The sequence below is a fragment of the Leptodactylus fuscus genome, chromosome 4, assembly GCF_031893055.1.
Source record: "Leptodactylus fuscus isolate aLepFus1 chromosome 4, aLepFus1.hap2, whole genome shotgun sequence".
NCBI classification, from domain to species: domain Eukaryota; kingdom Metazoa; phylum Chordata; class Amphibia; order Anura; family Leptodactylidae; genus Leptodactylus; species Leptodactylus fuscus.
Window position 1 is genome coordinate 52919559 of NC_134268.1, and position 21698 is coordinate 52941256.

Genomic DNA, 21698 nt, shown 5'->3' on the forward strand with positions numbered 1-21698 from the left:
CCCCCCCCCCCATCAGTTATTGGGACACCCCAATAAACATAAGTTTTGAACCAATGGGTTCTTCTAACTTTGCTTCTATGTGTATTGACACCTTAATAGTCTGTGAACAATGGGGCTTTTGAGTAGTCATACATTATCAAAAGAAGTCTGAAGATAAAATCTTACTACTTTAATTCCTTTTAAAAAAAAAACACAGAACATTTGGATGCACACTGCTGGATATTCACTTGCCAAATTCAATTATTTTTATATATATCTCATTAAATGTATTTTATAAGATTCCTATTGACACCTACTTCATTTTAACCCCTAGTTAAAGTAAAATAGAACATATGAGCTGCTAAACAGACCCCAATACTTTATCTTAAATCTGTTTTCTTTAATTACTCGATCCATATTAGAGAGACTTTTATTTCGAGTTTGTCGCCAACAGATGGTGGACAGATGGTTCATCTTAATATTAATAATAATAACAAAATAACTTCAAATGTTTACATTGTATAATAAAAAATAAAACCTGATAATTTAGAAGAAGATGATCCGCAAACACCTTTAAGAACATGGAGATGATAACTTGGAAGTAGTATAAGGGGGCAGTAATGATATAAGGCTAATAGGCAGTCTCCAGGACAATGCTGGAACGTTCCTCATTGCAGCAGATGCGATACCCTGCTCCTCATCTGCTTATTGTATGTTACGTGGATACTATTTAGTGTGTGGATGATCTGTCAGTCTCTCACATGATGGCATCCCAGCTCTTCACAATCTATGTGCTACTTCCTCTCTTGCTCTTTCCAAACATAATGTTGGCTTTAAGTCATGGATGCTGTGCATTAAGCCATTTGTTTTGTAGCTCTTTCTATTATCACCCCAAGGTTCTAATCCATTCTGCTACCTGCCAAAAAAGACTGTTTAGCATGTGCTTGGAAAAATTCTATCCTTTTTAGCTTAGCACATATTTGCCTTTGGTCTGCCAGGCATAATAATGACAGACTTATTATGCATATTACACTTTCACGGGTGTTTTTCAAAAAGTGCGGACCTAATGTTTGTAGTAATAATTTATCCTAATTTAATTCAGGAAATTTCTGCTTCATAAAAAAATGAAATGAAACTTGAAGTTACTAAAGGATAACGTAATAGTCTACAAAGTATATTATTTAGGTTAGGTTTGGGTTATTATCAGTGCTCAAGCATGAAAATGGTGCGAAAAATTGCTCAAAATTTTAAATCTTAAAATTGGCTTTTTGATTTTGCAACCTGCACACTTGGCATGACTAGGAGGAGGGTGTAAGACTCTATCAGATACTGTCACCCTGTAGATGGCTTATGTCTGTGGAAGTGAAAAGATAGATGTAAAATGTAATGAGCCCCTCCATGTACATCAGATGGTCGGCCAACTTCAACTAAATGTAACTACAAAGTGCACTCTTATGTAAAAAAAAATATGGTGAATATTATTGAATGGGAATATTATAAATAGAAGTCCTCCGTAATATTCTGCCTTCAGCTTTGGTCTCCAGGATCCAGAATAGTTTGTTCATGATTTCTGTAATTGTATCCATGCATCAGGGAGCCGGACATCAACTCTTTATTTTTTTTTTAACAAGAGAAAAGAAGAAAATTGTCCAAAAGTTGTCACATAAAAACACAGATTTTTATTCAAAAATAGTCACCCCTGGAGTTCAACACCCCTATATAACCTGATGGGAGAGGGACCTTAGGCAAGAGAGCTATCTGAAACAGTGATAGGAGATGGTATACATGACCTCTAAATTGACCAATGCGTTTCTAGTGGAGGTTGGTTCCAGGTTAATATGAAGGTAGTGTGTGGTACCATCTCTCATCTTTCATATATACAACTCTGCTGACCTGTAGTGATTCCAGCACTATGGAGTTCATGGTACCATGTTCCATGCCCTGTGGGCATACCCCATTACCTCTGACTTTTGGAAGGAAGCATAACAACTTATACAATCTGTCATACACTTTTCATCATGGGTTGATAGCACCACTACCATATTGGGTAAGTTGATCAAATACATTTTACCATCACCAGGGTATTCTGCAGGCCCTCCCTGTCATCCAATATATTGTATACCAAAGTGTCATGGACTAAATATCAATTCATCTGTCCCGCCTTCTGTCCAACAGTTTGATAAAACATTGAAACGGTGGCAAAGCCGTGCTCCTACCTGATCTTAGAGAAGGACCTCCTTAGCCTCAACCTTTTTTTTTTTTTTTTGCATTGTTCTGTTTTCTTTTCACTTCATTTTTGGCATACTTTGCCTGTTCCTCTCCTTTTGTTTGGATGCTCTTAGGCTAAGTTCACATTAGCTCTGGACTCTCTGTCATTTGAGTCCATTGGGGGACCTGAATGATGGAGAACCCTTCTGCTAAAACAGTGATTAGCCCTGTTTTTATAACAAAACTGGCAGAGAGAAATGTCCTCTGTGCAGGACTTTTCTCTCCACCGATTCTTGGCAAAATCTTTAGAGTCTCCTATGGAGACTACAATGCAGATATAAACTTAGCTTTGTTTACTGTGTTGTACCAAAAGGTTCACAAGTCATATCTGTTTCTGGTTTTGTTTGTTCTGAAAACTTTAGCAAAACGAATAATAAAACCTACAACCTACCAACAGAATTTGATGCAGTACCCTTTTAATGTGTATTAATACTGAAGCAAATATTTCTTTTTCTACCTGGTTGATTTAGTGAACAACTTTTACAAGTACCTACCGTATATTAGTTATTACTTTGAAGAGTCACCTTTCACCTTTTTGGCTTTCCCATACAATTTAACATCTGTAATTATATTGTATATTGACAAAGATCTATCCTGATTCAGATTATCTGTTACTAGAGGGAAGACCCGGCTTCGCACGGGTATATTACAATTTATGTTTGTGTACTGACCCCATAAGAATTGTCCAATTTTGCACTGGTGTATTTTGTATGTGGTTTGTGTGTATGTCCATAAGCGTCATGTGATTATGTGTATCTCATTTTGGATGTCAGTGAAAAACCTGTGATCAGTTGTTATGGATACCTGGAGTAAAGCTGTATCTAATCCTTCCCCTTGTAGTACTGTGTTTAGATGCATGTGTCTAATCCTTGTTGGTGTGGTACTTTGTGCAGATGCACATATCTAATCCTCCCCATGTGATATTGTGTGAAGAGGCGCGTATCTAATCCTCCAGTAAGTGAAACTGTGTGCAGACGTGCGTATCTAATGACTCTGGCGTGTGGTACTGTGTGCAGATGCGCATATCTAATCCTCCCCCATGTGGAACTGTGTGCTGAGATGCGTATCTAATTCTCTGGCATGTGGTACTGTATGCAGAGGCCTGTATCTAATCCTCCCCTGTGTGGTACTGTGTTCAGAGGCACGTATCTAATCCTCCCCTGTGTGGTATTGTGTGAAGAGGCACGTACCTAATCCTATGGCGTGTGGAACTGTGTGTAGACGCGCGTGTCCAATCCCCCGGCATGTGGTACTGTGTGTAGACGCGTGTATCTAATCCTCCCCCGTGTGGTACTGTGTGGAGATGCGCGTATCTAATCCTCCCCGTGTGATACTGTGTGCTGAGACGCGTATCTAATTCTCTGGCTTGTGGTACTGTGTGCAGAGGCATGTATCTAATCCTCCAAAGTGTGATACTGTGTGCACACACGTATCTAATCCTCCCTGTGTGGTACTGTGTGAAGAGGCGCGTATCTAATCCTACTGCATGTGGTACTGTGTGCAGACGCGTGTATCTAATTCTATGGCGTGTACAACTGTGTGCAGACGCGCGTATCTAATCCTCTGGAGTGTGGAACTGTGTGTAGACGTGTGTATCTAATCCTACGGCATGTGGTACTCTGTGCAGACGTGTGTATCTAATCCTATGGCATGTACAACTGTGTGCAGACGCGCGTATCTAATCCTCTGGAGTGTGGAACTGTGTGTAGATGCGCGTATCTAATCCTACGGCATGTGGTACTGTGTGCAGACTCGTGTATCTAATCCTATGGCATGTACAACTGTGTGAAGACATGTGTATCTAATCCTCCCCTGTGTGGTATTGTGTGAAGAGGTGTGTATCTAATCCTACAGTGTGTGGAACTGTGTGTAGACGCGCATATATAATCCTATCGCATGTGGTACTGTGTGTAGACGCGCGTATCCAATCCCCCAGCATGTGGTACTGTGTGCAGACACGCATATATAATCCTATCGCATGTGGTACTGTGTGTAGACGCGCGTATCTAATCCTCCCCATGTGGTACTGTGTGCTGAGATGCGTATCTAATTCTCTGGCTTGTGGTACTGTGTGCAGAGGCATGTATCTAATCCTCCAAAGTGTGGTACTGTGTGCACACACACGTATCTAATCTTCCCCTGTGTGGTATTGTGTGAAGAGGCGCGTATCTAATCCTTCGGCGTGTGGAACTGTGTGTAGACGCACATATCTAATCCTACTGCATGTGGTACTGTGTGAAGACGCATGTATCTAATCCTATGGCGTGTACAAATGTGTGCAGACGCGCGTATCTAATCCTTTGGAGTGTGGAACTGTGTGTAGACACCTGTATCTAATCCTTTGGTATGTGGAACCGTGTGCAGACGTACGTATCAAATCCTTCAGTGTGTGGAACTGTGTGCAGAAGCGCGTATTTAATTCTCTGGTTTGTGGGACTGTGTGCAGACCCGTGTATCTAATCCTCTGGTGTGTGATACTGTGTGCTGATCTGTGTATCTAATCCTCTGATGCGTGTATCTCAGTTTGGATATCAGTGTTGTATTGTGCATGTGGAGTGACCGTGTGTATTGCAGTTGGAATATGAGTGAAAGTCTTGCAGGTTTGTATTGGCTAAGGGGGGGGGCACTGTGTTTGAAATGCTGTATCTCAGCAACGGTACCTCCAAGCGAGTTGGAGTCTCGTCTTAAACCTTCCCGGGTATCTGAAGTATCTCTGTACCAAATTTGGTGAAGATCCGTCCAGTCGTTTGGTTCGCATTAGAGCACAGACAGACAGACAGACAGACAGACAGACAGAAATTCATTTTTATAATATAGGGAGATATAATTGTTACAAATTTGCTTACCAGTACAAGTCTAACAACCCAGTGCACATATCCAACATCCACTAACTATTTGCTAACACAAACCTTGCAGTCTGTCCCTATGTCTCGTCCTATGATCCACCCTCTGAAAACTTTAACATCTGCTGCTCTTAAGTGCGGTGATTTATCATATGCTCCACCAATGCTTCGTCCATAGTCATCTCATATTCACAATTTATCAGGTTATATTATTCACACATTATGTCTACAGTTATAGCCACTAAGTGTATTACCCCAATTTATTTCTCCTTTAATAGGCTGATTTGCTTACCATAATAGTCAGCTAAAAAGTTGCAGCTGCATCGGTAGAGTTTCCCATTGAAGGTATATGGTATAATAGTACATGGGATTTTGATTTATTTAAGAGGTAATTATATTTAACTATGTAAATATGGACAAATACACAAAAACTTCCAATCCAAAGCTTTTATTGGGCATTGACTTGAAAATACAAGGCAACTGTAACAGTGTGAACTAACCTGATGCCCACAGTAAATCATAGTAGTATATCTAAATCACAAGCATGCGACCAACATACTAAACCATCTTTCTGACAATTTCCTATATTGGCAAGAGTGACAGTAACCCAAAGTCAATTCATGAGATAATGCATCCTTCTTTTTTGGAAAATCTCCCTATAAAACAGTTGGTCATTCCCTAAAACTTGATATATTGTTTTTCATTGTTGAATCCAAGCTCTTGGCATAACAAAAGATAATGGGACGTGTGCCCATCTGTACAGGGGAGTCCGAATATTAAATAGTTATGACAGTTTTGTCAAAATATCTCCAATAAACAGTGTTCAGTGTGCCCTCTACGTAAAAATAATAGTCACCCCTGGGTGTGGTCCTTGTTTATTTGTATATGTATCTGAGACATATTATATGTTTGTATATAATCCAAACTTGGCTTATGAGGATGAAAGTTTAATGTTTGTAGTGAAATAAGTAAAAGTCTAAAAACACAGCATTTTACAGTATGTAGTTTTGCAGTATTTCTTTTTTTTTTACTTTTTTTTTTTTTTCTTAAATGTAGATTGTGAGCCGCACATAGAGCTCACAATGTACATTTTTTTCCCTATCAGTATGTCTTTTTGGAATATGGGATGGAAATCCATGCAAACACGGGGAGAACATACAAACTCCTTGCAGATGGTTTTTTGCCCTTGGTGGGATTTGAACACCAGGTCCCAGCGCTGCAAGGCTGCAGTGCTAACCACTGAGCCACCGTGTGGCCCCAATAGTTTTGCAGTATTTCGTGGGCCAATGTAGTGTTTAGCAAAACATAGAATGTCTTATGGTATGTATGGCAATTCTTCTGCTGTTTTTCTCCAATGGCTTCCCCACAGAAATTTCACCAATGGCTGAAAAATGCATGTACAAAATTTCACAAATATAAAACACATCAGAACCCCAAAGGCAAAAAACATATGCAGGAAATATAGAAAAGATTTGAAAAGTCTGACATTTTACAGTGCATATTGAAGCACAAACAGGGTGCATGGATGCCTTCTGCTGGATTTTGATGGGGGCGCTTGTACCACATCCAAAGTGTGACCATGGTGCAAAATAGCCTTGTCTATGTTGAGATCTGCATGGTTTTCAAACGAACTTCGTGTATCCACTTTCATCATCAATGGAGTTACAGAAGTTATGGCGTAGACCCCTAATAACAAATGTGGATGTGCGGCATTTTGAAAACTGCATATTGGCAGTTTTTAGTCATACGCTGATGCACTTTGGCCGTGGTATGAATTTCCCATCACTATCACAGTGGTTTGAAAATGGAGGAGAGTATTGTAGGGAGCCATGGGATTTTAGCTCAGGGCCACTTAGATGACTTATTAACCCTAAAAATATTGTGGCTAGGACTTTCCATACTGCACTATGCATGGTCTTCTTATAGTGATATTACATAGAATTGTAATTTTTGAGTTTTAAAATGCATAGTGCTTAGTATTTATATTTTTATATGCCTTGTGTATTCCTGTTTAGGTATTACGCCATATATGGGCCTTCTGCTACCTTTGCTGCATTTTATTGGTTTTATAGACTCGCCCAAGTCTAAAGATGACATTTTCCATTATGACTTTAGCTTGTCAGACGCAGAAGTGGTAGAGTCTTATTACATTACATAATTCTGTAATATCTAAGTCCATCAAGTAGTAGAACTCAGTGACTCCCTAACTCTGCTCTACTGTTGAATATCATGGATTTTCTGATAACATGCCATTTCAACTGCCTATTAGAGCTGAGAGGGAGAAGTATACACATTACAAGTGTTAGGCATAGGAGTCCAGTATATCTAATGGAGCTTCAACCTGTCTACTGCTTCTGATAGGTTTCTTATTGTCAGTGCTTAAAAGCATGTGGAGAGGGAGTGGTGAGGAGCTGCAACTCATAGATATACACTGGAGATTCTGCACACAGAACTCATAGTAGTATACAGTCAATGTTTATTACTTAGACAGTAAGGTATAGCATAATACCTTTACAGCTAATAATAGTATGGACAATAATCTATGCACTGGGAGACCCAGACAGGAACAATAAGGGCAGAATAAACTATTAAATGATACAGAGTTTGGCATTCTTTTCCTGGCCATTACACAGAGCTATGCTAGTTCGGGTACACTGCAGGCTCTGAAAACAGCTGAGAGGAGGGGATGCTGGATAGTTTTTTTTTTTTTATTGTAGAAATTATGACCTAGAAATCTAAATTGGACAGTAATATAATGCTGTATTTTCCACAATATACCCAGATCTGTAGCTTCTATATTTATGCACCTGAATGCTGCAGTTTCCGTGCCCCATACTACCTCTTTTAGCACAAATTCCACAAACACAAAAGCAGACTGGTAAAAACAAAGTACTACTTGGCTTGACAAATATATTTTAGAACAGATGGTCCCTTTAACACAGGCAAACTCTAGTAGCATGTTTATTATTTTGGATAATATGGCTACATGTAGAAAGGCGTTCATAGCTGTGTAACTGTATATTAAACTAAATATAGACGGCGATCGGATTGTAAATCTTTGTGTGTTGTTTTAATTAATGGAGTAATAGATTTGTCATTTAAACTTTTGCATTGAAATTGGTGGAGGAATTGGTATGAGTATGCCAAGAATACATACTACTTAAGGATTCCATGGTTTTATCCTTTTTTTTTTTCCTTTAAAAACTAAAAAACAAAATAAAACACACAAAGCCATAAGACAACCAAAAAACCCCACAACTATAGGTTCTAAATCTTTTTGGCCTTTTTAAACATTATTTTAACCACTGGTATTTTCAGTGCGCAGTTTTTCCAAATTTTTTTGACTATTTTTTCCCGTAATAAAAACCTGGATTTTGAATAACCTGTAACCTGTGGAATCTGCATTTTATAGCATTTTTCACAGTGAAAAAATAAAAACATAACAAAAGTAAAATAAAGATATAACAAAGAAGCAAAAAAACAAAACAAAACTGTGAAACCAACCTAAGGGTGCATGCACACTGAGTAACGCCGGGCGTGTATGAGAGCCGTACACGCCGGCATTACAGCAGACTGCCGAACACTTCCCATTCACTTCAATGGGAGCGCTCGTAACAGCGGCGTTTACGAGCGCTCCCGTTGAAGTGAATGGGAAGTGTTCGGCAGTCTGCTGTAATGCCGGCGTGTACGGCTCTCATACACGCCTGGCGTTATGTAGTGTGCATGCACCCTAAGGCGGAGGCCCCACATTGCGGAAACACAGCTTTTTTTGTTGCAGATTTTGTTGCAGTTTTTTTTTTTTTTTTGCGTCAAAATCAGGAGTGGATTGGACTGAAGAGAGAAGTATAAGAACTTTTTATAGAGTTCCCATTCCTTTTGCAGCCATTCTTGGCTTTGGCTCAAAAAACTGCAACAAAATCTGCAACTAAAAAAGTTGCGTTTCGGCAACATGGGGCCTCACCCTCACTTGGTGAAGACGGTGGTGCTGTTGAGGAAAATCAGAAGAAAAAACATAGTGTTTTACAGTACCATAGTATTATAGTATCATTGCTGAAAAAAATGCTGTGGAAATGCTGTATTTTCAAAAATGCGCTTGTTTTCCAAGGACATGGCATGTTAATTTTGCCTGTGAAAACACAGAATTTTTCCCATAGACTTGTATAGCATGGGAGAAAGAAAAAAATAAAAACACAGCAGAAGAGCAGCTGCATTAGTCCTAAACCAGTTATTTTTTTGGTTATATACTAAAAAGATCTAATAAGTCATAGTCCAAACGATAATGGAGTCCCTTTCTTGAGGATCATTCTGAGCACAATAGCACAATATTACAGCATTCGCCAGATCACCAGAGGATTTTTACATCTATAACCAGTTTTAGAGAATACGTTTGATGCAAATATATAATGGTTTATCATGTTCACTCGCTAGACCTAGGCCCACCCAGTTTGTGTAGCAGGGGGCATTATACTTTGTGGAGGCTGAGGTATGAGTTGGGGTCATTATAACGTGTGAGGTCTGCAGGCATGGTAATGTGTTAGGGTTGGGGGTATTACATTGTATAGGGTCATAAAGGGGGTATCCTAGTATGGGGGGCACAAGTGGACATAGTACTGTATAATGCCCACTTGTGCCCAACCACATAATGTCCCCTTAATACTGTGTGGAAGGGCACTAAAGAGAACATTATACTATATGAAGGATATTATCTTATGTAGAGGTCAAGAGGGGGCATTATATTATGTAGATGAATAATGTACATGGAGTCATTAAGAAAACATTATAATGCGTAGGGGCACTTAGAGGACCCCCTCATAAATCCCTCCTTTGGAAATCCTACAACCACCCATGTTAGTAGCAACGAATTCCTGCCAAACCTTCCAGTAGCCCAGGAGGTGAAGCAATGAGTGGGATGCATTGATGTAGAGGATGATTCCCCATGACACACCCTTGTAGCATCCAGATAATCATGGCAGCTCACTCTCTTTGGTTACAAAATCTGTTTACATTGCAAGGGCATAGGATTGGGATGTGCTCCTTAGTACTCTCCCAGAACCCTTCCTGTGGCTATATTGGGAAAATCACAAGCTAGTATCCAAGTTCCTTCAAAATCACCTTCTTAAAGATACAGTGACATTGACTGTGAAACAGTGTAAATACTCAAACAGTGTGAAACGTACTCTGCAATATGAGACCAAGTAAATAGCAATACTTTTCTGAAAGTAGTGTTCCTGTGGGATGCCGTATTTGTGCGTATTGTACTGGGATGAGTGGGTAAGATAGTAGCATTTGTGAACCCTGAAGTTTTGTGTCAAAATTTTTTTCGTTTGTTTTTCAATATACCGGTTATTGAGTTTTGGATGGTGTTACCTCTATGTAAGATATTGTTTAGACTCAATATACAGATGTCATTGGCACATTTTTATATACTCTTCTATTGTTACTGTTAAATATGCAAAGTGTTCAATATATTTAGGGCAGATATATTACTCCTATCTAAATTTTTGATAATGTAAACTCAGACCAAGCAGTATACGCATGCGCCAAATCTATCACAGTAGCTAATTCTGGATGATAAGTAACTTTACACACCTTATCAGATGGCTTACTTTGTGCCAGAATTTTATCAGATTTTTAAGCCATGCTCTTGTTCCCATTATGCCACATCTCATCCCATGAAATCCATACCTCCTTATCAAGCAAAGCGCAAAAAGTGTCTAAAGCACATTAAGTGCTTGAGCTATGTTGAGCCATGCCGACTCCAGTGCCGTGGCAAGCTGCGCTAGGTTATGCGGTTGAGCATCCATGACACGAACAACCTGATCAAGGTGGTCCCACAGATCCTTGATTGGGTTCAAGTCCGGGGAATTTTCTGGCCAAGGGAGTACGGTAAACTCATCCTGGTGCTCCTCGAACTACGCATGTACACTGCGATCTTTATGACACGTCACATTGTCCTGCTGGTAGATGCCATCATCCTGAGGAATAACATTTTGCATCTAGGGGTGACCATGGTCCGCAAGGATAGATGCATACTTGTATTGATCCATCATGCCTTCCACAATGATGAGCGCACCCTGATGGCTGATGACACGTGCCTTCTGCGATTGGTTATTTAATGTTGACTTCAAAAGTAGGCGGTGGTCACATTAATATGGCTTGACTGTGTATATGGTTTCTACTATTATATGAACACTCTTATACATGAACATTGAGAACGGAGTCTCTGAGCCCCCTGTATGAATGGATATGTGGTAGGCATGGGCGATCACTATTCCATTAATTTCTATGGGTTCTCGGCTCTGTACTCATCAGTTACATAGAAGTGAATGGAATGGTGGACACACAAACCATTAGAATTCTTATCCTATTGCTGCTTTATCATGTATTATGTAGTACTGCATGGTTTCCCAACACATTATAGCACACATTAAAGTAGGACTGGACGGTATGTCTAGAAATGATTGTACAATGTTGGCAACTCCTCTTTACAAATCCTTTTGCTGAATGAAATTGTAAATTTGTTGGCATCCCATTATTAAGTGTATTTGTTATTGATTTAGATAATAATGTCACGAAACTGACGCCAGTGATCTGTTTTCTCTCACATAGGCAGATATATTACATTTATCATGGATCCAACCCAGTTCCAGTATGTCATTAGACATGGCAAGAAGCTTGACTTCCATGAGTTTTCCAATGAAATGGCATCCAGGACGTTCGACTACCCACGCTTGTCAGAAGCAAAGTTCCCACAGCTCAGTGATCATATGCACAAAATATATAAAATCATGCAGGGTAAGCCTTTGGACAAACTTACTGACAGCATGATGATAAATCTCCAACATGTATTCAAATGGAAATTCTCACAAGCAACAGATTGGAAAACAGAAAAAATGTACCAGTTCTGCTGCTCTATCATGTTCGAAGCCAGTTTTATGACACTCTATGGAAGAGATCCTGTTGCAGATGGTCGTAAAGTTATTAGTGAAATGAGAGAAAAATTTACAAAGTTTGATGCCAAGTTCCCCTATCTTGTTATAAACATACCGATTGCGTTGCTAGGAGATACCAAGAATATTCGTGAAGAACTGATACATTTCTTCATGCCTAAAAAAATGGACAAGTTCCATGACCAAGCCGAGGTTATCCAGGCCCGGAAAGACATCCTCGAACAATACGACATTCTCCGAGACTATGACAAAGCAGGTAAGGAGACGGCTGGCTACATTGTATACTAGACGCCGTAATTTACAATAGACCTTTGAAATAAAAAAAATTACGTTGCGACCTTGAAAAATTTTTATGCTTTTTTTAATTGGCTAATGATAAAATGTTTTAGTCTCAAACAACCGTATATAATAATTGATTTTTTTTTTTTTTTTTGTGCTGAGGTGGTGAAACAAGATACTTAATGGTGATAATGAGAAAGAGATTATAACTGTGCTGCCTATACTCCCCTTACTACATCGCCCCCCTCCCACAGACATTACATTCTAAACTATTCTCATTAAGCAGAAAATTAGACTTCAGAAGCCTATTGGTCCTCATTAGCATTCACTGATCCTTGGCTGGGTCTGTGTCCTAACATCTTTTAATTAGCACACTGCAAATCTAATCAGTGTAATAAATGCTATTAATCTTCCTTTTCACTTATTTTCTCTCAGCACATCATTTCGCCTTCCTTTGGGCCTCAGTGGGGAACACGATTCCGGCAACGTTCTGGGCCTTGTACTACCTTGTGAGGCACCCAGAAGCACTTGCAGCAGTGCGTGACGAAATTGACCATTTGCTGCAGTCAACAGGTCAAAAGAAGGGACCGGAGTATGGCCTCCATATCACCAGAGAACAGTTGGACAGCCTGGTTTTGCTAGGTAATTTATTTCCGTTTTTTAGCTGCATCAAAGGATGTCGCAGCAAACTCGGGTTTCTAACACATTTCTGTTTACTGAGAAGGTGGAGGACACAGCTGCTTAATTGACATGATAATACCCATTTACATCAATTATAAATTAGGTAGTTTATATCTGCAGATACTTTTGTTGCATGTAAACATTACAGATTGAGCAGTTAACAATAAAAGGCAAAGGGCTAAAGCTGAGTTTAACAATAATTAAAAAAAATGTCTATTGACGTGATTGAATCTAAGCATCTGCTCAGGGTTTAATACAAATGATATAAATATTAATGGCCGCTTTATAGGCTGCGTTCTCTATTCTTTTTTTTTTTTAGATCCGGCCTTAGGAACATGACAAATAAGGAAATGCATTACCGCAGGAGTGTTAGGGAAAAAATATGTTGGATCAGAATCTGTAAAACTTACTAAAAACATTCATTACTAGAATCAGGTTACAGTTTTATGTTAAGGCAGGGTTCACACTACTGTTGGTGACCGCACAGAAGGTGTCTGTTTAAAAAACAAAATGGACACCTGTCAAAATGGACACAAATGGACAGTAACTGATGGCTATCGGTTACGGTCCGTTGCACATGGACCTCAATGTTAAAGAAAATGGACACTGAAGGACACAAACGGACACTAAAGGACAACAGATAAAATCTCATTGAAATGAATGGAAATTGTAACGAATACAGATAGTGTCCGTTGCTAAAATCTTGAACGGACAGTAGCTACGTACTCTGCTGTTGGACACCCCCTAAAGTTGTTTTTCTGTTTCAGATTTTGCAGTAGTTTTTAAGACAAAGTCAGGAGTGGCTAGAAAAGAAGTTCTTATGTTTCTCTCTTCTGCTCAATCCACTCCTGGCTTTGGCTCAAAAAACTGCTGCAAAATCTACAACAACAAAAAATTCTCTTTTGCACAACGTTGGGCCTTAACCTTGTATTGTTGGGTTGAGGAAGTTTATATTGGACGAGATCATCCTGTCTGAAAATAGGATTATTTTTTTAGCTTTTTTCATTTTATTTGTATAGTTTGAAAATGATCTATCTACTAAAATTATTTATTTCATTGTATTTACATAATTTCTTCCTACAATAATTACACAGGTCCAACTTCTCTCACCGCTGGTATTAGATTTAGGAGAAATGCAAAATGAAATGGTGACCCGTTGTTATGGACATCAATTCCCCAGTAGCTGCTGCAAAACCTGGGAAGGGGCACAAGAGACAGTGAGCCCTAAGCTGAAACCCCCCACCGTCCCTTCCTGCTTGCCTGGTCCGATATCCTATGTAATAGGCGGCAACTGGACGACAGGCCCTACCAGTGGCGTAACTAGGAATGGCGGGGCCCCGTGGCGAACTTTTGACATGGGGCCCCCCCCGACACCGAAGATCTCGACCAAGTCCCTCCTACGCATTCCTGCGCGCTCTATTATGTTCCATAGTGGCCCCTGCACACAGTATTATACCCCATAGTGGCCCCTGCACACAGTATTATACCCAATAGTGGCCCCTGCACACAGTATTATGTCCCATAGTGGCCCCTGCACACAGTATTATACCCAATAGTGGCCCCTGGACACAGTATTATACCCAATAGTGGCCCCTGCACACAGTATTATGTCCCTTAGTGGCCCCTACAGGACTAAATACTGTCACGTCACCCGCTGACCGCTATACCAGGACAAATTGTGGATAAAAAATCTGGTCATGTGCATTACAATTTAGTAACTCCATGTGCCTCATATTAATAGCAGTTAACCCCATCATCTCCCTCACATTAACCCCTGTGTGCCTCACCATAAGAGTTACTGATATGTGAGAGACATGGAGGTAATAATAAAGTATCTTCATTATTATTACCCCCATATGTCTCACATATCAGTAACTCTTATGGTGAGGCACACAGGGGTTAATGTGAGGGAGATGATGGGGTTAACTGCTATTAATATGAGGCACATGGAGTTACTAAAACACAAGTAATCACCCCATATGCCTGACATTAATAAGTAACCCCAGTACGTACCTGTGTAGCTTTAGTTTCATTTTCCTTCTTCCTTTCTTCCTCCAGTGCAGGACGGCAGGAGCTCGGCAGGCATAAGCCCCGCCTCCTCCTCTCATTGGTGGGCAGAGGACAGCAGAGAAAGGGAGGGGGGAGAGAGGGGGAGCATCCTGAAGCGCTGACAGGAGCCAGAGCTGCAGCTCCTGTGTCTCAGCCGTTGCTGCAGCTTCGGTGCCCCCTGTTGGTGGAAAGTATTCCACCAACAGGGGGCCCCGATCATTATACTCGGGGGTCCGAAAAGACCTCCGAGAATAATGATAGCAGCGGTAGCAGCTGTCACCGGGCCCCTAATGTCCCGGGCCCTGTGGCAGCTGCTACCGCTGCTATGGTGGTAGTTACGCCACTGGGCCCTACCTATATACGTGAAACACAAAACGCAGACAAGACAAACAACACAAAAGCAAGGTCAGCAAGCCAAGGGTTCGGTAACAGCCGAGCTATGCAGTGCCAAGTCAAAATCCAAAGACTAGTCAATAGGGAAAGCCAGAGGTCGGATGCCAGTAATATAATAGTAGAAGAGAAGTTTCGCAGGGACAAAGTCCCTGTGGGCTGATGGCCAGTATATAGGAAGCCAAAAACCAGCCCTAGGCTTGATTGGAGGACAGGCTGTCAGTCACATGGCAAGACTAGATTTAACCACTTATGAACAGAGACAAACAAGGTGCAGGAGACGGGTGTGGTGGAAATTCAATTACAGAACTAGAGTCGCGTTCACACAGTGCAACCAAAAACTCTAAGCAAGGAATCAAATTGCACACGCCTCCTGCACCGCAGCTTGCGAGCACAGGGTGGCGCGGTGACCCAAACAGGCAGAGACCCGTCAAATGAATAGCTTTCCATGTAATGCATTGACGCATTGGGACTTTCCTATAGATTCTCCATTTGCGACATATGAGCTGTCTTCCCTCTTATACGGGTTTTAATAGCTTATAATGTGGACTCAAGTTTTGATCGAAGCAGATGGTATACCGAAATAATTACAAAGGATACGGAATGTGCGAACACAGCGATTGTAGAGGAACATTGTCCAGTATGGTCCATTCTACTGGGGTGTAGCTAATGGAGTGGTTGGTGAGGCAAGTGCCCTCCTGGGTACATAGAGCCAAAAAGCCAACCTGTCTTGGAAAGATAAAGGGCAGGTAGCAAACTAAGTCTTTGCTGCAAGCAAAGGAAGGACTAGTTACTATTACATTCTATATTTATTTTACTACTGAGAATCTATCGAAATTGATCCTTTATCAAATCAAGACCCAGCAAATTTGGGTAATACAACCAATGATGAACATTAACGCATTTGTCCAGATTTTAGGACTTTGGAACTGCTGGCCCCTGCACTAGTTAAGTGCACAGAACTGCTTAGATGCCTGTACAATACACAATACACGAATAGAAGAAGCAGACTTTGTGCCACGTGTAGTGCCAGGCGCTAACATCTATATGAGCAGAGCTCCAGTAACTTTACTATCTGCTTCTGGCCCTGTGTATAGTTGGAAGTGGCCCTGTGCAACTGATCATGAGGGGTCTGACTGTCATCAATCACATATTAATGGCCTATCCTAAGGATAGGCCACAAAATCCTAAAACCTGGACAACCCCTTTAATAGTCTGTAAATTTAAAGTAACTAAAAACCTTTCTAACTCATGTAAATTAGGAATTCTTACTACATTGTCTATTGCTCATTACCATCCACATCCAAATTGATTGATAATTACTTATTCTATATGTTTAAGGAATTCTAGGTTTGTACAATGAAAATATCTGCATATACTTTATCCCAAATATTTTAGAACAATTATAGCAATACAACATGAAAGTCACAGTTTCCCAAGAAACTTGGCAACAACTTTTTACTGTCAAATTTTACCTAGAATGTTTTGTGACTTTTTACATACTTTGTTTTATTTGTTTTCTCATGTAGACTGTTCTTTTATATACATATCTAAATCTGAATTTCGAAGTCTGTCTGATTCCAGAAAGCAGTTTATTGTGAGATCTCAATTACGTTACTGCGAATTTTAACGCCGCTTTTTTTTAATTCTTATTACAAATACACAGCTCATTCTCTCCTTAGGACAGGCGGTCAATGTGAGAAAGGTGGGGGCCATCTCTGCTGCACTTTCTGGAGCATCGTGCCCCTTTAATCGGTTGTCTGGTGGGCACTGCTAGAGTTTGACCCCACCAACTTCATATTGATGACATATTGTAGAGGTAGATGATTAATATTAAAGTCTCAGAAATCTATGGTATAGGTAGACCTCATCCATATACCTTATTACTTATAAAATGTAATTGAGGAGTATATAGAAATTATGTTACACCAACACAAATATATATTCACAAAATGTGAGACAGATAAAAATGTAATATCTGCTTCTCAGTACCATTTATGTTCAAATACATAGTTACATAGTAGATGAGGTTGGATGAAGACATCAGTCCATCAAGTCCTACCTATAACCGTACAATCCCTTACAGTGTTGGTCCAGGGCAGGGGTGCCCAATACGTCGATTGCGATCTACTGGTAGATCGCAAAGGACATATGGGTCAATCGCGGGATGCAGGGATCCCCGGTGTCTGTTTGTTCACAGTGCAGGCTGAGAGTCATCTCCGAACACTGGCAGGCGGGGCTGCCGCAGCCCCAGCCTGCCAGTGTCCAAAGATAACTCTCAGCCTGAACTACGAAGAAACAGACAGCAGGGATCCCTGGGCAGCCACAGAATGCCACTGTCTCCTGCGCTCACAATCTGCCTGGTCCCGCCCATATTCCAGGCCCCGCCCACAGACACGTCCGGCCCCGCCCATAAACCTGCCTCATCTCCGCCCTACCGGTTCGCTCCGGCTCCGCCCTAGTCGATCTTTTGCCTTGGTTAGCTAATCATGTAGATCACACACTGAAAAAGTGTGAGCACCCCTGGTCCAGGGGAAGGCAAAAACCCCATAACAGAATTTAAAAAAAACATCATCCTTGTGAATAAATAAATAAAAAATGAATTTAATATATCATTCAGCTTCCTATACACATGTATAAACAAGTGTAAAGTATATTTCTATATAATTACATGTGCAAACAAGATAAAGGCACATTCATTACCCTGATATGTACTTTGGTGACCTCCCGCAGTCCTGGAAGAGTTGGCGAATCTCCCGGGTCTGATGGATTGCTCTTGTACTCCCTGGGCTCTCTATGACTTTCTGTGTATCGTGCAAGGGGTGTGACCATTAGATTATGTTTCGGTATAAAAAAAGGGGGTTTTACCTTGCTGAAAGGGACATACCCACTCCCAAAATTTCTGCTCTCTGTATTGGTTTCCAAAGTGACTGGATGACAGTGTTTACATGTATGCACTATGGTGATTTTGTGTGGTAGGAAGCAAACCTATGGAAACCAACTTGTGCAATTACCATGGCCTAAAAAGTAAATGTGACCTCAACCTAAATTTATAGAAAAGAAGAGATGGTATTTCTGAGACTTTATTCTGAAGTGGTGTCCTGAGCATAACATTCCATAGATCCTTATGATGTCACTAGTAGGGGTCAATGATCGGAGGTCTAGGGGAGGTAAGGTAACATAAAAAAAAGTGTTACTTACCTCTTACCGGGTAGGCTTTGGGCCTACTTCTGTGACTCTCCCTGACATCACATGTCCGGGGCTTGTGTCCCAGGTCATGTGACGTCCCGAACGTCATTGAAGATGGCCGACACCAGCGAGGACTGTGACAGAGCCGGGGATAGGTAAGTAACATTGTTTTTTTTTTATGTTGGTATCCCCCTTCGGTTTCCGATTATTATACTCTGGGGTCTGAAAAGGGGGTCGGTTGGGGTCTTCAGTGGGTGTTGGTCGGGGGGCCCATTTCAAAAGTTTGCCACTGGGCCCCGCCGTTTCTAGTTACGCCACTGGCCATATACCTTGTATAAGGCTTGCTGTGACCGAAACAACTATTTGGCACAGGGTCCGGATGTCAGACCCTAACCAATCAATTTTGCCTGGGTCTCAGACAGCCCCTTTCATCCAGCAAATAAATAAAATGAATACATAGCCACATTTTTGCAGAATGAGGTTATTTCTAGTTCCTAGAAAGCAAAGAATTAACGAACGGCATTAATAAATCAAGCTTTAGGTTTTTAATAACACTTTATTTCTCAGGTTTAATTTTTTTTTCAAATTTCTCTAAAAATCAGCAAGAACATCATTTTATAGCGTATAAGTTAACATTTCATTATACCTCATTAAACATTGTGACTTGGCGTGCATTATAGGATGAAACATCTCTTATTCTCTCCTAATAAGCCGAGATTCAAGATGACACATATTTAACAATGTATTAACTTCTACTCAAGTGTACAAATCCATGCTGCTTACCAACTGTACGATAATTATATCTGAGCTTATATTTTCCTCTTCTGTTCAGGCCATATCACCCAGTATCAGAAGTGAACTGGAAAATGATTCATTTTAGGGCCTACTACTGCCATGTAGTAACATTCATATTATAGCCCCTGTCATGTCATGTTTATTGCCTATGTCAAAAGAATAATGTATACTGTGACATACTCATAGATTCCTGCAATCCAAATGTATCCCAAAACCATGTCATATAGATGAGGATGCATTTGGTGTACATTTATTTGTTCTCTAGGAAAATTAAGAAATGAAAGTCATATAATACTTATGTGAGTAGTACAAACACATGCCCACAACATAAAACTCTCCCACAGATCTGTCAGTCTAGCCCATACACATCAGATCACAGCAGACACACGAGATAAAAATCCAGTACAACAGATTTTGGTTCTGATCAACTTTAGTTGATGGCTGGCAGTTTGGGACAGAGTGGCGTAGGTTTATGTACAACCAACCAATGGCAGACAGTCTAAAATCTGCCGCTTCAGCAGTCAAAAATCGAATGTGTATGTCCAGATCTAGAAAGTGCAGACTTAAAGGGATTGGCTACTTTCAGACCAATACTGACAGACAAATACTATGGTTTGTATAATAAAAAGTTGTACAATTCCTCATGTTTTTCTAGATCTCTGCTTGCTGTCATTCATCAGCTTACTCCTAGTGGATACAAATCAGTCCCCAGTCAAGTGATATACAGTCCATGGTCAAGTGATAAACACACAAGTGCACAACTTGTAACGCTGGGTTCACACCTGCGTTTGGGGTCTCCGTTCTATGGTTTCCGTCTTCTGCATGCCAGAAGACGGAAACCATAGACCGGGTCCGGCTGTGCGCGGCGGTGAGCGTTTTGCGCTCTCCGCCGCGAAACCGGATTTTTTTATCCGGACACAGAGTACTGTATGTCCGACTCTGTGTCCGGATTATAAAACCCGCAAAACGCTCACCGCCGCGCACGGCCGGACAGCTTTCTCACCCATTCAAATGAATGGGTGAGAAAGTCTCCTGCAGGTTTCCGTATCCTGCCTGTGTTTTAGGCAGGAAACGGAAACCTAAGTACGGAGTGCCGGGCCGCAGATGTGAACGAGCCCTTACCAGGCAGATTCTGATTACTGTGCTGTGAGTATAACGAGCACCTGTGAATATCACATGACCATGTTCTGTGTATCAGATGACCTTGGACTGTGTATCACATGACCATGGACCATATATTATATGACTGTGGACTGTATTTAACATCACTATGGACCGTATATCACATGATCATGGACTGTACATCACATGGCCATGCTCTATATATCACATGACCATGTATTACATGACCATGGACTGATTCTTATCTAGCAGGAGTAAGCAGAATGAATGTCAACAAGCTGAGATCTAGAAAAACATGAGGAATTGATACAGAAAGTTTATTGGAAAATTTTACAACTTTTTATTATATAAGCAATAACATTTGTCTCTCAATATTGATCTGAAAAAGGCCAACCCCTTTACACTAGACAACGTTAAATTGGACCAAGTTTATCATAGAGACTGTCCAGCCCAGGGGCGTAACTACCGTGGTAGCAGCAGTAGCAGCTGCCACAGGGCCCGGGCCATTAGGGGGCCCGGTGACAGCCGCTACCGCTGCGTTTTTTTTTTTTGTTTGTTTTTTTTAAAAGTCCGTTACGGGTCCTATTCACTTGCCGATCCTGGCTGGACCGGGATCGGCAAGTGACACCGCAGGGCCCACAGAGGCTATCATTATACGCGGGGGTCTTTGCCAGGCCTCCGTCATTCGTGTCTGACGTCTCTGACGTCACATGACCCAGGCCAGCTTCCCGGGTCATGTGACGTCTGACGTCATTAAAGCTGGACAAGAGCGGACAGGAACAGGTAAGCAACTGTCTCTGTTCTTTTAATGGTTTTAATCCCCCGGGTCTCCGATTATTATACTCTGGGGTCTTTTCAGACCCCAGAGTATAATAAATGTTTATAGGTGTCCACAGTGGGACATATGGGGACACTATGGGGGATAATACTGTGTGTGCAGGGGCACTATAGGGGTTAATACTGTGTGTACATTGGACACTATAGGGGTTAATAATACTGTGTGTGCAGGGGACACTATAGGGGTTAATACTGTGTGTGCAGGGGACACTATAGGGGTTAATACTGTGTGCATTGGACACTATAGGGGTTAATACTGTGTGTGCAGGGGACACTATAGGGGTTAATACTGTATGCATTGGACACTATAGGGGTT

General features: G+C 41.0%; 1 protein-coding gene across 1 annotated transcript in view; it reads left to right on the top strand.

The window, feature by feature from the left end:
* Positions 1–21698, top strand: part of CYP7B1 (cytochrome P450 family 7 subfamily B member 1) — a 136178-nt gene that overhangs the window by 91703 nt on the left and 22777 nt on the right. The window contains exons 3-4 of the mRNA XM_075270436.1: positions 11700–12296; positions 12755–12961. Of these exons, the coding sequence (XP_075126537.1) occupies positions 11700–12296; positions 12755–12961 (804 nt within the window). The remainder of the gene's footprint in view (positions 1–11699; positions 12297–12754; positions 12962–21698) is intronic.